This window comes from Arachis stenosperma, chromosome 6 (genome assembly GCF_014773155.1).
Source record: "Arachis stenosperma cultivar V10309 chromosome 6, arast.V10309.gnm1.PFL2, whole genome shotgun sequence".
NCBI classification, from domain to species: domain Eukaryota; kingdom Viridiplantae; phylum Streptophyta; class Magnoliopsida; order Fabales; family Fabaceae; genus Arachis; species Arachis stenosperma.
Window position 1 is genome coordinate 128,945,499 of NC_080382.1, and position 19,534 is coordinate 128,965,032.

Consider the following 19,534-nt stretch of genomic DNA (forward strand, 5'->3'; position numbering starts at 1 on the left):
TTTGGTAAAATGAATTAAATTATATGTTATTTTAATTTTGTAAAAAAATATATTTAATTATTTTATTAGTCTATATAATTTTACAAATTTTTCAATTAGATTTTTATAGTTTAAAATTTTGTAATTGAATTTTGTATTAGATAAATATTTGTAATTATTTCTTTATTTATTGTTATTTTTCTGAAAAATTTACTAATTTAAAAGTATTTTACTTTTAATATTTCATAAATTAATTTTTATTAAACAAAAAATAAACTTTTTTAAAAAAGTATTCTTTAACAAAAAAATCATAAAAGACTTAAGTAAAATTTTTTATCTTATGCAAAGATTCAATTAAAAATTTAATTAAAATTTAATAAAATTATAAAAATTATCAAAATAATTAAACAAAAAGCATGCATTTTATAAATAAAAGAGATAAGTGAGTATTGTCATGTTTTTTTTTTTTTAACCAAAGACAAGAAGGTTCAAACCCAAGTGAATATGCAGAAATTAAGTCATTTGAGCTATAATTCATTGACGAATATTGTCATTTATTATTCTTATTAATTACAATTATATTTGATATATATATAAAATAATTATTAAATTAATCATTTATCTAAAATAAATATTAAGAAATAAAATATATATTAAAAATAATTTAAATAATAATATATATTCATGTCTAAATATATAATAACTGATTGTTGTAATTTTTGTAGTGGTTTAGATTTTTATATTAATTTGTCTGAATCTTGGGAGGCACTCTAGTGTGAGCGAGCACTGTTTTAAAGTTTTAACAGCTCCTTCCTTCTCTGATATTTCGTACATGGTAGCAGAAAACTCAGACACACCACCGAAAACAGCGAGAAGAACGAGAGAGAGAGAGAGAGAGAGAGAATGTCATACTCAAGGTTCCTCAGCTCAAGTAAAGGCCCTTTGTGGGTTGCAGCTTACTGTTTCAAGCACCTCAAGAAAGCTCAAATCCTTCAGACTCACATTCCTTCCTCTGTTGGTTAGTCTTCTTCTTATTCTTCTCTTTCTTTCTGCTCTTCCAACCCCTTCCAGAAATGAAGGAGAAACCTTTTCTAAAATTTTCCTAAGCTCGGAAAACCCGAAGCTTTTAAACATGGTTTCATTTCTTCATTGCTTCTATCTTTCTTTGATTTTTTCTTTTGTTCCCTTACTCTTAGCTAAGAATAATCCTAATTCTTGTTTCTATTCTTTTTCCGCACAAAAAATGGTGGCAGGTAAGAGTGTGTTTACACATTTTTGTATGTGTTTGTTTGCGTGTTTATTTATTGTTATCATTTATTTATTTTTTTCGTGTGTAATTTTCGTGTGTATGTAAGTAATTTGGGAAATTGGTCACAGAGGAGCTGTTTCTAGATAGGGTTTGTTGCAAAATTGGTGAAATTGTTATGCTGGACAAAGAAATTTGTGTATAGTTGCAGTACTGAATCATTTTACTTGTGTTCGTTTACTGTTTGATCTTTGGGGCTGCGTTTGGAACGAGAGAAATAGGGTGAGATAGGACACTGAGACTGTGGCACTGAAGACAGAGAGATACATTAGAGTTAACAAGTTCTTTGGAGCCAAGTTTCAACCAAAATAGAGACACATTAAAATCAAGTTGTTGCACATTCATGGCCCCTCTTGCTTCACGAATGCTAGCTAAGTCTTACTCTGACAATAAACTTTAGTCCATCCATCTCTGTCTCAATGCTACACTGCTACCAAACAAACATCTACCTCCATGACTCTCAGACACTAACCTAACAAAACGTAGCCTGGTATAACAGAATGTCTTGCCCCTTTAGGTGAAATCGTTGAGTTGTTATGGTAAAATATGAAGAAACTCTTATGTAGACTGAAAATGGACCATGGAAAGGGAGGCGAGGAGTATAAAGTTACCTGCTCCATTATTTGGGTTATTAAAGGGAATGAAATTAAAACATTTTTTTTTAATCTTATTAGTTTATAAATATTGGGAGTTTGGGACAGAAGGATATAGTTTCTCTAAGATGTAATTTTTTGTTTTCCAATAGACCTCAAATTTGGGGGGAAACTAAAATAGTCTTTTCAGGAGGAATAGATCCTCCTTGGTTTGTTTTCTTTTCTATTTCTTATAGTTTTAAGCTGCCAAATGAGGGAGCACATTTCCTTTTCCTTCCCCTGATTACCTATCATACAGGTTTTTTATTTTGTTTTTATAAATTATTTTATTTTATTTTTCCCATTGGTTTATAACTTTTAGATTTTATTGTTAGCAACTTAGCAGTATGGTAAAATTGGTTACAACTTAAAGTTTTATTTGCAAAAGGAAAGCATGTTGCAGTGACCTGATTTTTACACACGTATGGTGTGAAACAATTTGTTGGTTGGGACTCACAAATGTGAATGCTTATGTTGTTCAAAGATGCCAAGATAAGGTGGATCTTGCACTCAAACAATTCCAGGTGCAAAGGGTGTGAAATCTGATACCTTGTCCATTAATTTTTACCTCATCACATCAAACTGAATATATTTCCTTGGCTGTTGAAGTGTTAATGATTTGAGTAACTGTTTCCAAATAGAGAAAAAGAAAATCAAATTTCTCAGTGAAAGCAAGCTTAACAATCGGATGCAAACAAGTACTTGTTTGTTAAGAATAGTTCTTGTTCATGACACTTAACTGCCCTAGTTGTTATTCATTAGCTATTCACTGGTTGAGTGCTCTCCTAAACTGTTTGTGTATGTTTAATTCAATTTTATTTCAATGCTGTATCCTAATTGATATTTTAATATTATATAACTTGTGTGATCCTTTTGCTTGAACCTAGCATCCTTATTACACGAGTCAGGAATTTAGGTTAGATAGTATGTGACCTTTCTCCACTATGTATTTCTGTTTTCAATGAATAATCTACTGTCAGATCTTCTATTCTATCGTTTCTACTGGTTGTAGATTATCTTGGATGATGGACTTCTTATACTCCTATTGGTTGTGTGAGGCTATATTTTCAACTCTGATTCCCAGGACACTCTTTTTGCCAATTGGAATGGTCCTGGGGCCAAGGGACAATGATGTGATGTAACTGAAATATTAAGATTTTAATTTTTCTCAAGTCTTGACTGCAATGTATATTGATTTCTTTTATTTTATTTGCCTTTTAAAATGATTATTTTCATCTAATTAAATGCTTATTGAAATAATTTTTATGAATTTCTAAGTGCTGAAATAAACTGTCTTGCGGAATCTGGGAGTATGTTATGTAACTGACTTCAGTTTTTGTTTTTTGGTATTTTTTAACTTTCTGCAGACAAGATTTTGCAGGATGAAATGAATGCTATCTCCTATAGAGTGCTTGCCTATCTTCTTCTTGGTGTTGTCAGAATATATTCAAAGAAGGCTGAATATTTGTTAGATGATTGCAATGGGATGCTTGTTAGAATCAATAAGTTCGTGATCAAAACAAAAGACAAAGCACCCATGGAAACAATGCGGATGTCTGTTATTATACCAGACAGATTTGAGCTGGATGCTTTTGATCTAGACATACTTGAAGATGCTGGCGGGTAAGATATTATTAGTTTTACAAGTTTCATGTTGATAGAATTTTATTGACATTTTGCACATTTTTTTTTATTTCTGTTCATTCCAGAGGCCATATTGCTTCACAAGAGGAAATTACTCTTAAAGGTACCTATAATTGCTTGAAAATCTTCCTGTCAAAGTAAGATTAATGTTAGTTTATGTAATATGCTGTGTTCTGAAACAGATGTTGTGTGTAGCAATGAGGGATTTGGGCTGTTTTCTCTAGACAAGGTATGTCTTCCATGTGTTCCATAGTTCTACTTTTGAACTACGCACCACATTATTATTCGTATTCTTATTGTTGTTGTTGCCTCACCGAGTAATTTTTTCCCTCTCTATTTTATTTTATTTTTTTAAATCTTGGGATCTTCACTGATACTTTTACCTCATCAAAGCTTTATTGAAACTAAGTGGGTTCAGTTGCATTAATCAAATGAGACTATTTTCTCCCCTTTGAAAAATACTGTCTGTGGACCAACCATATAAATCAAGGTCATTCGTAATGGTTTGCCTTTAGTTTTTTCTAATTCTTTTTCTTTCTCTACATTTAACTATAATAGTGCCTTCTAATTGTTCTACATTTCTTACTGGGGTTTCTATATGTTTCCTCCATAGTTGAACAAACCATGTAACGGTAGTTTCTACCATATTTTTATAATTGATCTTGTCCACAACTTTTTTTTATCTGAGTTGATAAGTTATCACTTTCCCTATAAAACATTCTCATCTCTGCAATATTTAGCTAGGTTTATGCTGCCCAACATTTAGTTTCGTATAACATTGTAAATCTTATAGTTGTGTGTAAATCTTTTTCCTTTAACTCAGGCTGCATTCGGTTCGTGTTCGCCCTGAGATATAGATATAGATATAGATATGGATATAGATATAGACATAGATAGAGACAACAGACACAGACATCAGACACTTGAGTGATGGACATAAAATATTTGTCTATGTATTGCGTTTGGTAAAATAGATGGGCAAGACAGATAAAACTTAAAAAAGTCCATGTAAAAAGGAGACTACTGTCGTCTTCTCTCTCCACCCTAACTTCCCCCTCTCACCACTTCCTTCAACCTCCAGCAAAAAATATCAGGAACCAGATTCAACAAAAATCAAGCAGAAGATATAAAACCAGATTCATAAAAAATCAACAAAAAACACCCAGATTCATCCATTATCAAATTTGTTTCAGTATTTCTTCTTTCTTTTCTTGATCACATTTTTTTCTTTTCAAAAATAAAAATGAAACCAGAAAATATAGAGAACAAAGATCCACGGCAGAGGCGGCGAAGGTCTTCGATGACAAGAAGCGGCAACACAAGCAGCAGCGGCAAGATCGGCAGCAAGACTAGCATCAGCAGAGCAATGAGACGATGGCGACAGGAGCATGACCAAGATGGTGAAAAAACAAACGGCGAATGGAAGCTCGCATTGTCTCAGATCTGGAGGCGTGTGAGAGATTATAGAGGGAGAGGAAGAGGGAAGAGGAGAAGATGGAGGCGGACGACGGGGGGCAGAAGGTGGAGGGTTGAGGGTGGAGGAAGGAGGTAGAACGGAAAAGGGAGAGAGGGAAAAGGGAAGGGAAGAAGACAGGGGCAAGAGAGTGGAGGAGGAATGCTGAAGGAAGAGAGAAGAGAGAAGAGAGAAGAGAGAAGAGAGAAGAGAGAAGAGAAGAGAATGGCGGAAGAAGAAAGGTTGGGTAAATTTAAATTTTAAGAATTAGTCAAGGACAAAGGTGGAAAAGAACTCTCATGTCTGTGTCTTAGTGTCTTATCTTTAAGGTTGTTAGGAGTAAGTAGTTGAGAGAGGTAGTTATGTTCACTGCTTAAAGGGTGTGTGTAACGAGTATATATAGCTGTATTGTAAACTACATGAGAGAGATTTATTCATACAATCAATAATATTGTTTCTTCACTCTCAAGCAACCCTCTCTTTCTCCGTTTCTTCCCCTATTCTCATCTTCTCCTCAATCTGCTAACTGCATCTTGATCTGGGTTGGCTTATACCTCGAAACCTTACAAAGGTGGTACACAAATTTTCTGTATTTGTGTCCATTTGTGTACTCCCCGGTCTCGAAAAGCCTTGTGTCTCAACAAAACAAACTGTGGATGTGTGTAACCATGTCTCTGGCAGATCTGGACACCAACCAAATACTAACTTAGGAACACTTTTCTATTACAAGTCGTACCTGAATCAATCCGCTAAGAATACTACCTCTGTAAGTTGATGTCCATTCTGACGGTTTTCTTGTGAATTTCTCTTTCCGAACTTATCCAGCATCTTTGAGTTGCTTTGCTAGATGTTTATGGACTTCAGTTTATGTTTTTCTATTCTTAATGCCAAGGGATTCTTGTGTAACAAGGCATTCTTTCATCCTCCATGGATTAAATGCTTTGTGCTCCAAAGCTCCTGGAGAGATCTTAACTATTAATTTCAGTGAAGTAAGAAGGAGAAAGGAAGAGAGAAAATAATAAATGGTAAGCCATTTGTGATTTTGTGATTAGTGTGTTAGAACTGATTTTGTGATTCATGGTGACTAGTGTGTTAAGCCATTTGATGAGTACAGTATTGGGAATAATAGGAATATTGCATTGAAAATAGTATAAAATCATGCCATTTGAACGAGAGTAATAGGAATTCGTTGAGTTTTTGAAAATGTAAATTTTATTTTATCCTATTGCATTATATATAGTACTGTTGGGTGTCCATATTCAACATGGTATCATCTGTACTTTCCTTTGTGACCTATCTTGTCACTATTCCTCTGTCGAGTTCCCTAATACAAATAGCCACTCCATTTTTGAGTATAATATGAGAATGTCACGTTGGTTATGAAACATAACATTGAGTCCTATTTGGAACAGAGTTATAAGAAATTAAGTACATCTTATTGTTATTGAAACTGTAAATTGTGTTTAATTTCCTATTGCACTATGTATAGCGCTGATAGATGTCTTTACACAGGCCACCTAAAACCTAAGCTATTTGATCATAGATATTATTTCACTTTTCCTCCTGGCTCCTCTTACTCTTTATGAATTCAACAATAACACGGTAAAGTGCACTTGTTTATTTAATTATTATGTCATTTCTATTAATACTGGTATAAAAATTAGTTGCAGTGAAATTTTTTTATCATTGCTTTGAAAAGTTATTGGCCTTTTGGATATGGATATTCTCGTGTTCTAGATGGTATGGATTCATTAACTTCTTACACTATGTAAACAGTTTTATTTGTTCTTACCTCTGCACCTCTTATTCATCTTAGTTTTTCTGATTTGCAGTTTGAGAAGTTTGATCTTTGTCAAAATATCTGCATTGATGATCATGCTATGTTGGAAGAGTATGTTTGTCAAATATTTAGAATATTAATTTTCATTTCAACATAAGTTGCCAGGGGAAATATTTTAGAATCATTGCATGGTACCTTCTTCACTGAAATTTAGTTTTGTAATGTCTTGCAGTTTTTGTGAATCACATGAGATGGACGTGGAATATGAATTTTTGCTGCCAAATAGTCCTACTAATTTAATGGAGGACAAGAATATATCTGAAAAGAGCATAGTCCATGTGGGTGAGCCAATGAACTTTGACATGGTTTTGTTAGCTGAAGGAGTAGAAAAAGAACCTGTTGACTTATTTGGTCAAGAGCAACAAATTAATGAAATTCTGTCAATTCATGAAGCTGCATCATGCGAGGACAAATTATCTGAAGAAAGAAGTAGAATATCTAGAGATGAATGGGTGGATGCCAGTATATTTTCTGGGAGAGTAAAGGAACCTGTGCTATCTGTTGAAGCACTTGATGAATCTCATCAAGTTGATGAAGAACAAAGTATGGTTCTGGAGACATCAAGCTCATTGTGCCAAATGCATAAAGAAAGTAATGAAGTTCATGAAATAAGAAATTTTCAAGAAAATACAAAAATGCCCCAAGAAGATAAATCCCATCAGATAGATTTTTGCATGGACCACAGTAAATCTTCTGTTGCGGAGAAAAACCTTGAAGAAAACACTAAAAGATCTGTTGAAGAGCATGAGAAAGAGAGCAAATTTATGTGTCAAGTAAAGGTTTTACTTGAATGTGAAAAGCTTAAGGTTATTTCAGCGGAGTCAAAAAATCTTGATGCAACACCTCAGTCTAAGCTTCAAGGTAGTTCAGTTAGAAAACAAAAACAAGGTATAAAAGACCATCATACTTCATTTTGTCCTTTTCATTTTTGACATGTAGTTACATTTCCTTCATATAAATTTTGCTTTGCTATTTAAAATTCGTTTTGGACAGGAGCTACTTCACCAGAGTTTATGCATATTTCGACACCGGCTTTAAGGGAGCATGCATCCTTTTCAAGGAAAAGAAAAATTGTTATTGATGGAATGATAGTGGTGCCTAATGAGTGAGTGCTAATAGTTATAAGCAATATCTAGACACGATTATTTTTGACTATTCTATCGTAGTCATTCATACGTATTAACTGTCTTGCAAATGTATAGATACACATCTCAACTGGTACTTACCCTTCATTATGAACAAGAGTGATTCAAAATGATAGACTTGTCAAGTATCTAAGATTTGAAACTATTACCAACATTTTACTAATTAATTAACTTTTATCATCACCAGATCGATGGTATAATCTGACTGTTATATAGTCTTCATAGAATCTATATAGGCTTTTAGAATCTGTTATAATCTGCAATATCCTATATATGATCCGTTTATTTGCACCAAGTTATATTTGTTTTTTTTACCTTCTATTTGAAATAAATAGCAGCCATTCGACTCATCTTATAATGTCAATTCAGTTCAGTTTTTGACTTTCAAGTCCTTGTGTTGTACTGTTGTCCTCAGCAAAGTGATACTTTGAACTCTTGGATTTCAGGGTACTTAAAAAAAGTCTCTATGATACAAGTGACTTAATTGCTAACCGCAGAAAATTCCGCCGTACTTTATTGTCTGTGCAGAGAGAATCTCGCATATCCAATCTTTGTGATGGATTCCACAGACCTCTATTTCCTTGTAAGGATTTTTGTTATTTATATTTTTGGGTAGTAAGGGATTCATAAATTCTGCAATCTTACTAATCTTCGTTTTCTTTTTATTTTTCCCCGCAGGTTCTTCCTTAGATCTTTGCTCCTTATTCTCTAAAAGCAAAATATCAAGTTCCCTCAAAATTGTGGAAAATCAAGAGAACTTAGATGTATCAAACTCTCAAACTGTTGGCGATCCAGTGCATACAGCAATAGCTCCACAAACCCCTTGTCAGCGCCCAATTCCCCTTCAAATTTTGGAAATTCCAGCGAGGTTAGATGTCTCAGAAAATGTTGGCAGTCCAGAGCAGATAGAAACTGCACCGAGAACGCCTCCTCAGTTCCAAAAGACAAAACTTAGACCAATTGAGCAACTGGAGAGAAATGAAATTCAACACACTGATAATTTAGAACCTTCAATTCCACATGGAACTAGAGATAGAGAGCAACCTTTGAGAAGGGACGATGAACTCAATCTGATGGAAGAGGTAAAGAATGACTATGCCTCAAAAGTACTGTACTTCTGTTAATTGTACTGAGAGTAATATTACTACTTTTGTCTGCAATATTATAGATCCCTAATTTTCTTCACAACTTACCCCAAGAAAAACCATAAAGCATTTTAATGTGGATATGAAAACTTAGCAAGCAAATTTTGAAAAGGGATGAAGATCTTAATATGATGATTCATGCGCATGATGGTAATGTCATGATCTCTGATTATATACACGCATTCATGCGCGCACACAATGTGACTAATATGATGTGCCCATGTGTGTACTTTGTTTGTCTCAGGTGATAAATTCATGTGAAACAGAGAATTCAAACTTGTGTGAGCACTCTTCAAAATCTTCATTTACAATTCATCATAATTTTTTAAAAACTATTTTCTTCCTAATATTACATCGTTTCCTTAATCTTTTCATACAGTAGCTGGGTGGTCTGATCGAACCAGGTGAGATGGTTGTTGGCTCTTTGAATGTCAACAAAACACTGCAAGGTTAGTCTATGACTGGTTTCTTTCATAATGCACAGGAGAGTTGCGAGGTACTTGCACCGGAGTTATCTGGGCCTAAGGAAACAGACACACGAGCAAGTTGTGAATTTTTCACAAGTTTTGGAAGGACGCGTGAGGAAAGAATGTGCAAGGCTCTTTTATGAATTACTGGTATGTGCATTCTTGGTTCTAAGATTATATCCATGCTTAGAAGACATTCTGTTAGCAGTAAAAAATGTGGATTCATATGTTTAATAATCTTTTGGTTCTATAGATGGCGGATGCTGTCGTATGCTCCTGGAGCACATTTAGTGTGTACTCTTAGAAATGGTTGAGTTGTCTCCACGTGACTTCAAGGTCACGGGTTGAAGCCGTAGAATGGAAGCCACTGATGTAATTATTAGTTTAGGCTGCGTATTACACCCTTTGGGTGAATCCCTTCTTCGGACCATGCATTACCGTGGGATGCTTGTGGACTGTCTTTTTTCCCTAGAAACATGCATCGCCACTCATTCATTTATAATATTCAAAATTTATCTATAAAACAAAGAACGAGTAATTATGCATGGTCATGGAGCTCACTTTAAATGTGCTCCACATGCAGAAGCTCTGTTTTAAACATAGCTATTTAATGTATAATAATAGTAGTAAAAAATGGAACCTTAGGGTTCAATTTGGCTGGTGTTGGTGTTGGTGGTTGTGAACGTTTGTAACCTGAGTGAGGGAGATGCTGTCATACCAAACTGGATTATAAAATCTAATGATGCTGAAAACTTATGTTTGCCATTTTGCTCTTTCGTTGTCATTGTTGAGGGTAGCAACAACGACGACGAAATCACCAGTTGGTTATTTAGTAGTATTACTTAAACAAGCTGGGTTGGTAGAAGAAAAAACAGACTGAAATTAACCAGTTGATTCTTGATAGTTTTCTTGCTTTGAAAGCAAGACTGCAGTGACCTGATTATGCCTCAAAACAAACGGCTTTTACAAATTTTCTCATTGCCTTTCAGGTTTTGAGGACTACAAGTTATGTGGGTGTCGAGCAAAATAGTGCTTATGGTGACATACTAATGGTTAAACTCCAAAAATTGGATCAAGCTTTTGGACTTATTGACTTGTAAAGCGACATAGGTACATGCCAGATAATTTAGAATTTTAGTTTTAGAAATAGTAAGTTTGTAGGACTCCGGTAGATATTTCTTTAGGAAAGTTCTTGTATTATTTTCTTTTGCTTTTTATTTTGGCCTTGCATCAGTCTTAATGTTTATTGCAGAGCATTATGTATATATTATCTTTTAGATAACTAAACTAATATAGAAGAGTTTTTTGTTTGATAGCTAGTGATGAGTACGAAAAGACTATGTCATTTGAGTTATAATTCGTTGGCGTTAAAATACTATATTTATATTAAACAAAATTGTATTATAATAAATTCTATAATATAATACAATAAAATGCTAATAGTATGATAAAAATTAATTTTGTCTATGTCTGGTATATATTCAAGTAATTTTTTCAGAAAAACAAGTAATTAATTGGAGCGTAGGCGCAGCCAGAAGTTAATATAGCGAGAGTTACGGTGAGGATAAACATTAAAATATATATAAAATTTTGGATTTAAAGATCTTAAATGAATAACTTGATGAAGTAATAAAGTGAGAGGTTAATAATTTATTTATAATTTATAAATATTGATATTAAGATCATTTTAAATTCAAGTGATAATACATAATTGTTTATAACTTTGTTATGTAAGTATATTATGGTAAATGTTATTTTATTGTGAAATCAAGGATATATATATATATATATATATATATATATATATATATATATATATATATATCTTATTTCACCCTCTATTAATTTTTGTAGTGGTTTCACAATAATTAACAAGGTGGTTTATTCTACTAAAATTTTCTTTTAACAATGATAATGTTCTCTTAATTATTCAATTCATATTTTATAACAATTTTTACAATAATTAATAATATCATCCTTACAACTAATTTTTTTTATGAATGTTAATTGTCTTTTAAATTATTCAATTAAAAAAATTAACAATATAAAGCATTGCATGTTAAGAAATGAAAAAATATTATATTAAAATTGTTAGTAAAGACATTTAAAAAATCAATTCACATTTAATAAATCATTAGAAGTAGTAACTACTAGTTTAAAAAGCTAATTTTTGAATTGATTCAAGTGGTCTTTAATGTTATTTTATTTTAATATTTATATTTTAATTCTATTCAATGAAAAAGCATCTTATTTGTACTTGTCACAATAGTTGATAATATAGACATATGAAATTTTAATTTTTGAACAAAAAAATTGATAAAAATATAACTATATTACGTGTACATACAAAAAACAGTTATTTTCATAAAATATATATTAAAATATAAAATATATATTAAAAATAAAACGAGATAAGTATTTATATGAAAATACATAAAAAAATTAATTTTTTTATATATAATATTTTTAGTAAAAATAATTTTTGACATTATATAAATAATGATAAGATCTTAAATTTTTTTTTATAGATTTACAATGTATATTTTCATGTGATTAAACTTTTATTATTTAAAAAAAATATTTTTCTATTCATATTTATAATTATGTACTTAAAATTATTTTATAATATTTATTAATCGCTATTATTACGAGTTATGTTCTAGTTATTAAATTAAGATAGTAGGAATTAGGAACTCACATGTAATGGAAGTGACAAATTCAATAGTAATTAACGGAAAAGCTCTGCATACAAGCCATTAGGGCTTGTATGCTTTACAAGTTTATTAAACAATAAATTTAAAATACGCGCTCCTCCTGGTACGTTGATTACACGCGCTATATAATATGCCGCGTATATATAACTTCCAAATTTAAAATATTTGTTTCCTTCTTCGTTTTCGTTATTTTGAGATTTCGTTGTGCTTCTTCTCGCGCGTTTTCCTCATTCTTCTCCATCGATCTTTTCCTCTTCTTTTCTCACTGGTATGTTCTTCGTTTACGTTCTCTTTTTCTGTTTCTGCATCTCGAGCTTCGTTTTTCTCTCTTGATTTGTTGTTTTCTGAAATCAAAGTTCGAGCTCGTTTTGAAGATAATGGATCCTTCAAGCTCAGATTCTGCGTTGAATCCAGGCGATGTGGATTATGAATTTGAATCTAACGAAGTTCCTGAGGTTTGATTTACAGTAATTTGTATAGCATTGTGTAGTTTAAAAATTGCTGAACATTGTTTAATTACCTGGAATTTATAGCAGATGAATTTGAATCTAACGAAGTTCCTGAGGTTTGATTTACAGTAATTTGTATAGCATTGTGTAGTTTAAAAAATTGCTGAACATTGTTTAATTACCTGGAATTTATAGCAGACGCTCGGGTGTAGATCAATTTCTTCTTTGGGTGTATTTTAGCTATAAGTGTGGGTGTATGTACACTTTACTGGTTTTTTGTTATTTTTAATTGAGTTGTTGTTGTTCAGGTGTATTATATCAGACATGATTGTGTGTGTTTTTAGTTTTTGACATGGTGTATTCTGCAGTCTGTGTATTGAGAGTTTATGGCTTTAAAGGTCATTCTGTAGTTGAGTTGTTTCGGTTCGGGTGTATCATATTAGCCATGATTGGGTGTATTTTGTATCATACTTATGGGTGTATTCACAGTTCTGACACGGTTTATTGTGCAGTCTCTCTCTGTTGTTGATGACGAGCTTGTTCCGAAGGTCGGAATGACCTTTACGACCCTTGAAGATGCCGGAAAATTTTACAGGAACTACGCCAAGGCTGCAGGTTTCTCTACAAGAGTTCGGTGCACAAATAGGAAGGGAAACGAGATTAAGAATCAACTGATTACATGTAGCAGAGAGGGAAAATGGAAATCTAAAATATCTCCAACCGAGAAGACCAATCCGACAGCCGGTCTAAACTGTCCTGCAAGAATTTATATACACACATTGAAGGATGTCGGTGCTTGGATCATTTCAAAGGTTGTGCTGGATCATTCACACCCCTGCTGTCCAAGCAAAGCAGAGATGCTCAAACAGCACAGGGAACTAAGCATGTCCATTCGTCGTACGATAGAGAATAACGACGAGGCCGGTATCAGACCAAGCAAAACCTACCAATCATTTGTTGCGGCTGCCGGGGGTCACCGCGAGTTAAATTTCATCGAAAAGGACGTGAGGAATTACATTACCAGGGAAGTGCGGAATGTTTCCGAACAAGAAGATGCAAAGGAATTCGGGAAATATTTGTTAAGGATGAAAGAGAAGAATCCGAATTTCTTTTTCGAGCTCAAACTCGAGGAGGATCAATCGATTAAGCTGGCCTTTTGGGCCGACGCAAGAAGCAGAGCCGCCTGTGAGTATTTCGGAGACGTCATTTCATTCGACACCACCTACAATACAAACAGGTAACAAACTGTCCCTTTTTATGATGCTAAATTAATTTATTTTTACTAATCCGCAGCAGAGGTGTATATTGGCCGTGTCATTGGGTGTATTATAAGCATTTGTTGGGGTGTACCTAATGATTTTGCATTCTGGACCATGGCACTTCGTTTCAGGTATAATTTGGTCTGTGGTTCTTTTGTCGGGGTGAATCACCACGGCCAGTCAACACTTCTCGGATGCTCTTTGATGAAGAACGAAGAAATTGAATCATTCAAATGGTTATTTCAATGCTGGCTTCGTTGCATGGGAGGAAACGCTCCGAAAGGGTTTCTCACCGATCAGTGCGCATCAATGAAAAGGGCTCTAGAGGCCTGTATGCCAACAACAGTTCACCGCTGGTGTATTTGGCACATCATGAAGAAGATTCCAAGCAAATTAAACGGGTACAAGGCACACGCCGATGTCGAACAACAAATGAGCCATGTTGTTTGGAACTCTCACAGCAAAGACTCATTCGATAGGAATTGGAACGATTTTCTGGTGAATTTTGGTCTTGCGGACAACAAGTGGCTCTCAGGTAATGTGTTTTTAAATTCTGCAGCAGAGGTGTAAATTGTACTGTCTCTCGGGTGTATTTTACAGTGTGTGTTTGGGTGTATTATGCAGATCTGTACGAAGACCGTCACATATGGGTTCCTATCTATCTGGACCACCACTTCTGGGCAGGGATGAGAAGCACACAAAGGAGCGAGAGCATGCATTCATTTTTTAACAAGTACATCACCCGTAACAGCTCGCTCATTCAGTTCGTCAAACAGTACGATAATTGCCTCGGAAGCAGGGAGCAAGCAGAGAGAGAATCAGATGCTGCAGATTTTTATACGGTCATACCATGTGCAACCAAATCCCCCATCGAAACTCAGTTTCAAGATGCGTACACCCAAGCAAATTTTAGGGAAGTCCAAGCCCAATTCAGAGGAAAGGCGAATTGCATCACCAGATTAAAGAATTCTGCTCTAGGCTATTCAGTATACGAAGTTGGAGAACAAGTTTCCAGCTCAATATTGGACAAGTTCGCGGTTACCTACGACTCAGTTGCAGCCGAGGTAAAATGCCAATGTTTATTATTCGAGTCGAGAGGGATACTGTGCCGTCACGCACTAAGCGTGTTAAGCTTCGAACAAGTAAGCCAAGTGTCCCCTAGGTACATACTGGAACGATGGAGCAAGAAGGTAAAGAGGCAACACACACACATCAAGAGCAGCCACGACGAGCCACTAATTGAGCCAAGAAGCAAGAGGTTCGACCAACTTGTTTTCCGTTCGCAAAATATTTGCGAATTTGCCTCCGAATCAGAGGAGCTGACTGCAATTCTGCACCGTGCGTACGACAACGTCATGGCTGAGATGGAAGCAGTAAAAGCCAAAAGGAAGGGGACATCTTCTTTATCCCACGAAGACGCCAACTTGGAATCCGTTAACGAGCTTCAAAGCCCGCCAAGGATTCGAACAAGAGGACGTCCAAAAAACAGGCTAGGTTCAAAGCTGGAGAAACAGATTGCAAATGCCACAAAGAAGAAGAAGACAAAAGTTTTAAGCGAGGTAAATGTGATGTTCTTTAAATCTGTGGCGATTGAGTTTATTTTTCTAGTTAATTGTTTAGCTAATGCGTGAGTGTTATATTCAGATAAACCTGTTTGATGCTGCATCAGCGGCGCATTCAAGTAGCAGCCAATACCAGGGACAAGTTATAAATTATCAGTTCAGGGTACCAGCAGCAGGGGATAACTCTTTGGGTGTATAGTTATAGGGAGTATGGGTGTAAAATCCCTGTTACCTTTGGGTGTATTTTTGTTAATAGACAATTTACATATAGACACATATATAGATACATATAGAACAAAAGCTGTAAAATTTCACAGGTTATGGGCGTATTTTTCAGTTGATGTTTTTTTTTTTTCATATTTTAGTAGTTGTAATTCATTCATTTTGAATACTGCACAGACAATTGGGTGTATATTATTACTCAACCTCGGGTGTATTATTAGACTAGCGTTGGGTGTAACAATTTATAATATGCGTATGCCTTGATTTTTTGCTTTATGTTTTACCACCTGTAATACAGTTTTTAAATACATCACAGACAGTTTAGCAGCACAGATAGTTTAACTATGGGAAAAAATATACATTGAATAAATTGAATGGCAAACATTTACATCATTTGTTCAATTTACAAACTACCCAGTTTCTATATCCTCAGAATTAATCTGACAGAACGGACTCAATAATACAGAGGATGGCTTCGACAGCCTTATAGCACTACTCTCTCTAATTGCCTGATCTCTCTGTCTATTCAACTCACTAAATAGTATCCAGGAAGCATATTCCACTCTGTAGTGGTCCACCTCCTCCTACAATTAAAAAGTATGTTATGTTTAAACAGAAATATTAATTCAGTAAAGTAATACAGAGTTATATACTTCTAAAGACAGTTACCTGTGTCCAGTTATCCCATTCATACTTCCCCTTTTTAATATTTTCCGGCTCTATTAACTCAAGCCACTTCATTACGTAAATAGCGCAGTCATAGCTGAAAACGAAGAAAATAAATTACAAATCTCATTTAGGAAAGTTTAAGGTTCAGAGTCACAAATCTATACCTTGTTTTTTGGCCTGAAATTTTAACATATGGGGCTTTAATTTCCTTCTCCTTTTCGCCTTTCTCGAGAGGTTTCCCGCCGGCATATGCTATCAATCTCGAAAATACATATCCCTTAAATACCAAAACAAGTCAGTAATACACCCGAGTCAATTGACAAGACACACCCAACTTAATATGGAATATACACCCAATTGAATATGGAATATACACCCAATTGAATATAGAATATACACCCAACTCAACTTTCAAAACAGACGTATCTATTAAAGTAAAGAAGACAGAGGGAACTTACAGTGAATTTATTAATGTCCTTTCTCTCATGGCTTGGAGCTTTTTTGTGCAGCGGGTCAAGTATTTGACATTTCCGCGTTCTTGTATTTATCAGCCATAACCACCAATGTCCCGAGTGGCAAACAGGAGCAAAAATCTCTAAGATTGCCACATTTCAACAGTCTGTTATTTTACTTGGCATATAAGTAAATAAGCGTACTAACAAATTTACGAAACAAAAACTTACATATGGATGCGAACTTAATTTTTTCCTATCTATGAAGGGAATGAAATTGGGGTAGGCTTCCACCCTGAATTCTCTGTTCGTTTTCGGAGATATGAATTCCCCCTTTGGGTGATCAGAAAGTGCCATGCTCTGCAAGAATTGCAATACAAGAAATGAAAACATGAACATAAACAACTTACACCCAATCTAAGCTAAAAAAATACACCCAAACCAATGCATAAAATACACCCAAAGTTCGTAGAAGTAACACTTACCACAATATCTGGGGGGAGACAGTATATTTGTGCATGAAACCTCTTTTCCTTTTTCTGGTTTAGGATGAGGCAGATGGCAGATACAACCTAGAAATCAATTTTAAATTAATAACCATTGCAGTTGACTTTGGTGTAAAAACATTAATGTTAGTCTAAAATTACCTGACATTCTATATCACTGTTTGCCTGGAGGGATGCAAGGTGCGTTCTCATCAAAATGTACTCTCCTTGGCCAGTCACAGTGCATATCTCCTCAAACTCGTTAGTATCACCCTTTGCATCCTCCTTCAGTCTCGTCCCCCAGATGTAGCACTTTTCTTTCATATCATCCGGAATTTGATTTGTTCCCCCCGGTGTTTCAAACTTAGCAGAACTTTCTCCCCCAGTCTCCCTCCGAATTTGCGGACTTTCGTCTTTTCCCTTTGCTAACTTTTGGACCAAACTGTCCAATTGTTCCAGTATAGTTGCAGTTTCTGGAGATTTTTCCCTTTCTGTCTCCTGCGTCGACGCCCCCTCCTGGCTTGAATCTGTCAATCCGAGGCTGAATGATGGCATCGGCAGATCTGTTTTAGGAACATAGCTTGCTGTCCGTGCCATCATCAACAGGGCAGCAGCGTCCTCGGCGTCTGGATGACTGCATCAGTATGTATAAGAATGAGAGTAAGAATAAGAATATACGGATGACAAGCAAGGATTGATTCTAGTCTAATTAACTTACATTTTTGTTGGAGCTGGGGGAAGCTTGGGTGTTGTTTCTTGATGTTGTTTGGGGGTTTCAGGAGTGCTGCACAGTTGCACAAAATCGATCAGGAAGAGTATACACCCAAACTCTTAGCAAATATACACCCAAACATTAAGCAAATATACACCCAATACTATTTTCTTACGTTCTCTAGCCCCTTCAATCTGTAGCATAGGGGTTGGTTCGGAATCTGCGTCAGTGGTTGTTTGCTGGGATGGCGGCACAAAAAATTGGATCGGGACTCTAAACAAGAATAAAAATGAAAGGTTAACAACATATTTGAAAATATTAAGGTTATAAGGTTGAAATATTCTTGCATATCTCACATTGCAAGCGCTTCCGACTGCGTTTGTTCCCTAACAACCATCATATTCGAATTGTCCGGAGTCAACCTAAAATACATGCAAAGAAGGTCAACAAATACACCCGAACAATTCAAAAAGAAGACGGGCTTTGTTTTTTGAGAACTTACATAGTTGCAGTTTTTGCTTTTTTTTGCTGCTTTTTTTTTCTTGAATAAAATAATAAAGGGTTTTTTTTCTAAAAAAAATATATACAGAATTAGAAGTAGAAGTTATTAGAAGAAGAAAAGTAACGGTTATTTGAAAGAGAAATTACATGCTCTGAGACGGCAGGGTTACACTACTCTGTTCTGTGCGTCTTTGAGAGGAAGTATCATCACTTCCCAAGTTGACAGCCGGTAGTCTAAACAGATTTCATGTTATTCAAAACAAATATACATCCAACTTAGTGAACAAGATACACCCAACTTGATGCACAGAATACACCCATATTGTTTCACAGAATACATAACAAGATTTTATTAAATAATAAGCTTCTTACGTTTCAGAGGACACATAGCGATCTTCTGTCGATCCCAGGTCAGGCTGGTTGTCCCTGCGAAACAAGATACAATTATTAGCAAACAAAAGACACCAAAATCTCAAATACACAGCACAGCAAGACATACCCCTCTGCAGCAGATTTACGAACGTTTTCCCCTAGCCATTCATCGAGTTCGTCACTCGATATTCATATGTCTCACTACATTCATAAAATAAGACGTTAACAAAAATAATTACGATGATAGACCATAGTATAGCTTATGAGGTACTGTACCCGTCAAAGTATTGATCTTCTTCAGGAGGTGAATCCTCCACAACTACTTTTTTCTTTTTTTGTGGTGTTCTGGGTGGAAAAAAAAAACAGTACCAATCAGAAATAAAAAATTAATTTTATCACAGAATTTTATCCAAAGAAGTGCTTACTCTTTTGGAGTTGTTTTTGTTTCTTTCTTTTCTTCTCCTTCTCCGCAGGCAATGATTCTTCGATCCTATAAGTCAATAACAGACGCTTCAGTTAATACACG

The 19,534-nt window shown here is 34.8% G+C and overlaps 2 protein-coding genes across 6 annotated transcripts; one reads left to right on the top strand and one right to left on the bottom strand.

Annotated features, from left to right (window-relative positions):
* Positions 1-762: 762 nt before the first annotated feature.
* Positions 763-10,908, top strand: LOC130936645 (sister chromatid cohesion 1 protein 2). Of its 5 annotated transcripts, none has more exons than XR_009068141.1 (13): positions 763-997; positions 3,285-3,540; positions 3,627-3,664; positions 3,744-3,790; positions 6,847-6,905; positions 7,027-7,742; positions 7,848-7,959; positions 8,446-8,582; positions 8,678-9,081; positions 9,168-9,294; positions 9,389-9,425; positions 9,524-9,548; positions 9,629-9,725. XR_009068141.1 is itself a non-coding variant. In XM_057866752.1 (13 exons), exons 1-13 carry the CDS (start codon positions 883-885, stop codon positions 10,709-10,711), a joined length of 2,190 nt encoding a protein of 729 aa, XP_057722735.1. In that variant the 5' UTR covers positions 763-882; the 3' UTR covers positions 10,712-10,908. The 5 variants fall into 5 exon arrangements, 4 of the variants coding, with proteins under 4 accessions (XP_057722735.1, XP_057722736.1, XP_057722737.1 ...); XM_057866752.1 differs by lacking the exon at positions 9,168-9,294 and adding an exon at positions 10,601-10,908 and having other exon boundaries at positions 9,629-9,761; XM_057866753.1 differs by lacking the exon at positions 9,168-9,294 and adding an exon at positions 10,601-10,908 and having other exon boundaries at positions 9,527-9,548; positions 9,629-9,761.
* A 5,319-nt stretch (positions 10,909-16,227) lies between these two features.
* Positions 16,228-18,264, bottom strand: LOC130934606 (uncharacterized). The gene is made up of 8 exons (XM_057864162.1): positions 18,142-18,264; positions 17,586-18,057; positions 17,424-17,510; positions 17,170-17,298; positions 16,945-17,079; positions 16,651-16,763; positions 16,487-16,580; positions 16,228-16,401 (listed from the first exon to the last, which is right to left on the bottom strand). The coding sequence occupies exons 2-8, from the start codon at positions 18,021-18,023 to the stop codon at positions 16,228-16,230; spliced, it is 1,170 nt and encodes a 389-aa protein (XP_057720145.1). The 5' UTR covers positions 18,024-18,057; positions 18,142-18,264.
* Positions 18,265-19,534: the final 1,270 nt, after the last annotated feature.

What these genes read in the sequence shown, in the direction of transcription:
- LOC130936645 (XM_057866752.1), top strand. Translation starts at nt 883, where the DNA reads ATGTCATACTCAAGGTTCCTCAGCTCAAGTAAAGGCCCTTTGTGGGTT. An exon ending in AACAGAGAATTCAAACTTGT is followed by an intron (nt 9,426 to 9,523) that starts GTGAGCACTCTT and finishes CTTTTCATACAG; the next exon opens with TAGCTGGGTGGTCTGATCGA. An exon ending in GGGTGGTCTGATCGAACCAG is followed by an intron (nt 9,549 to 9,628) that starts GTGAGATGGTTG and finishes CATAATGCACAG; the next exon opens with GAGAGTTGCGAGGTACTTGC.
- LOC130934606 (XM_057864162.1), bottom strand. Translation starts at nt 18,023, where the DNA reads ATGATGGCACGGACAGCAAGCTATGTTCCTAAAACAGATCTGCCGATG. An exon ending in GTCTCCCCCCAGATATTGTG is followed by an intron (nt 17,299 to 17,423) that starts GTAAGTGTTACT and finishes CAATTCTTGCAG; the next exon opens with AGCATGGCACTTTCTGATCA. An exon ending in AATTAAGTTCGCATCCATAT is followed by an intron (nt 17,080 to 17,169) that starts GTAAGTTTTTGT and finishes GCAATCTTAGAG; the next exon opens with ATTTTTGCTCCTGTTTGCCA.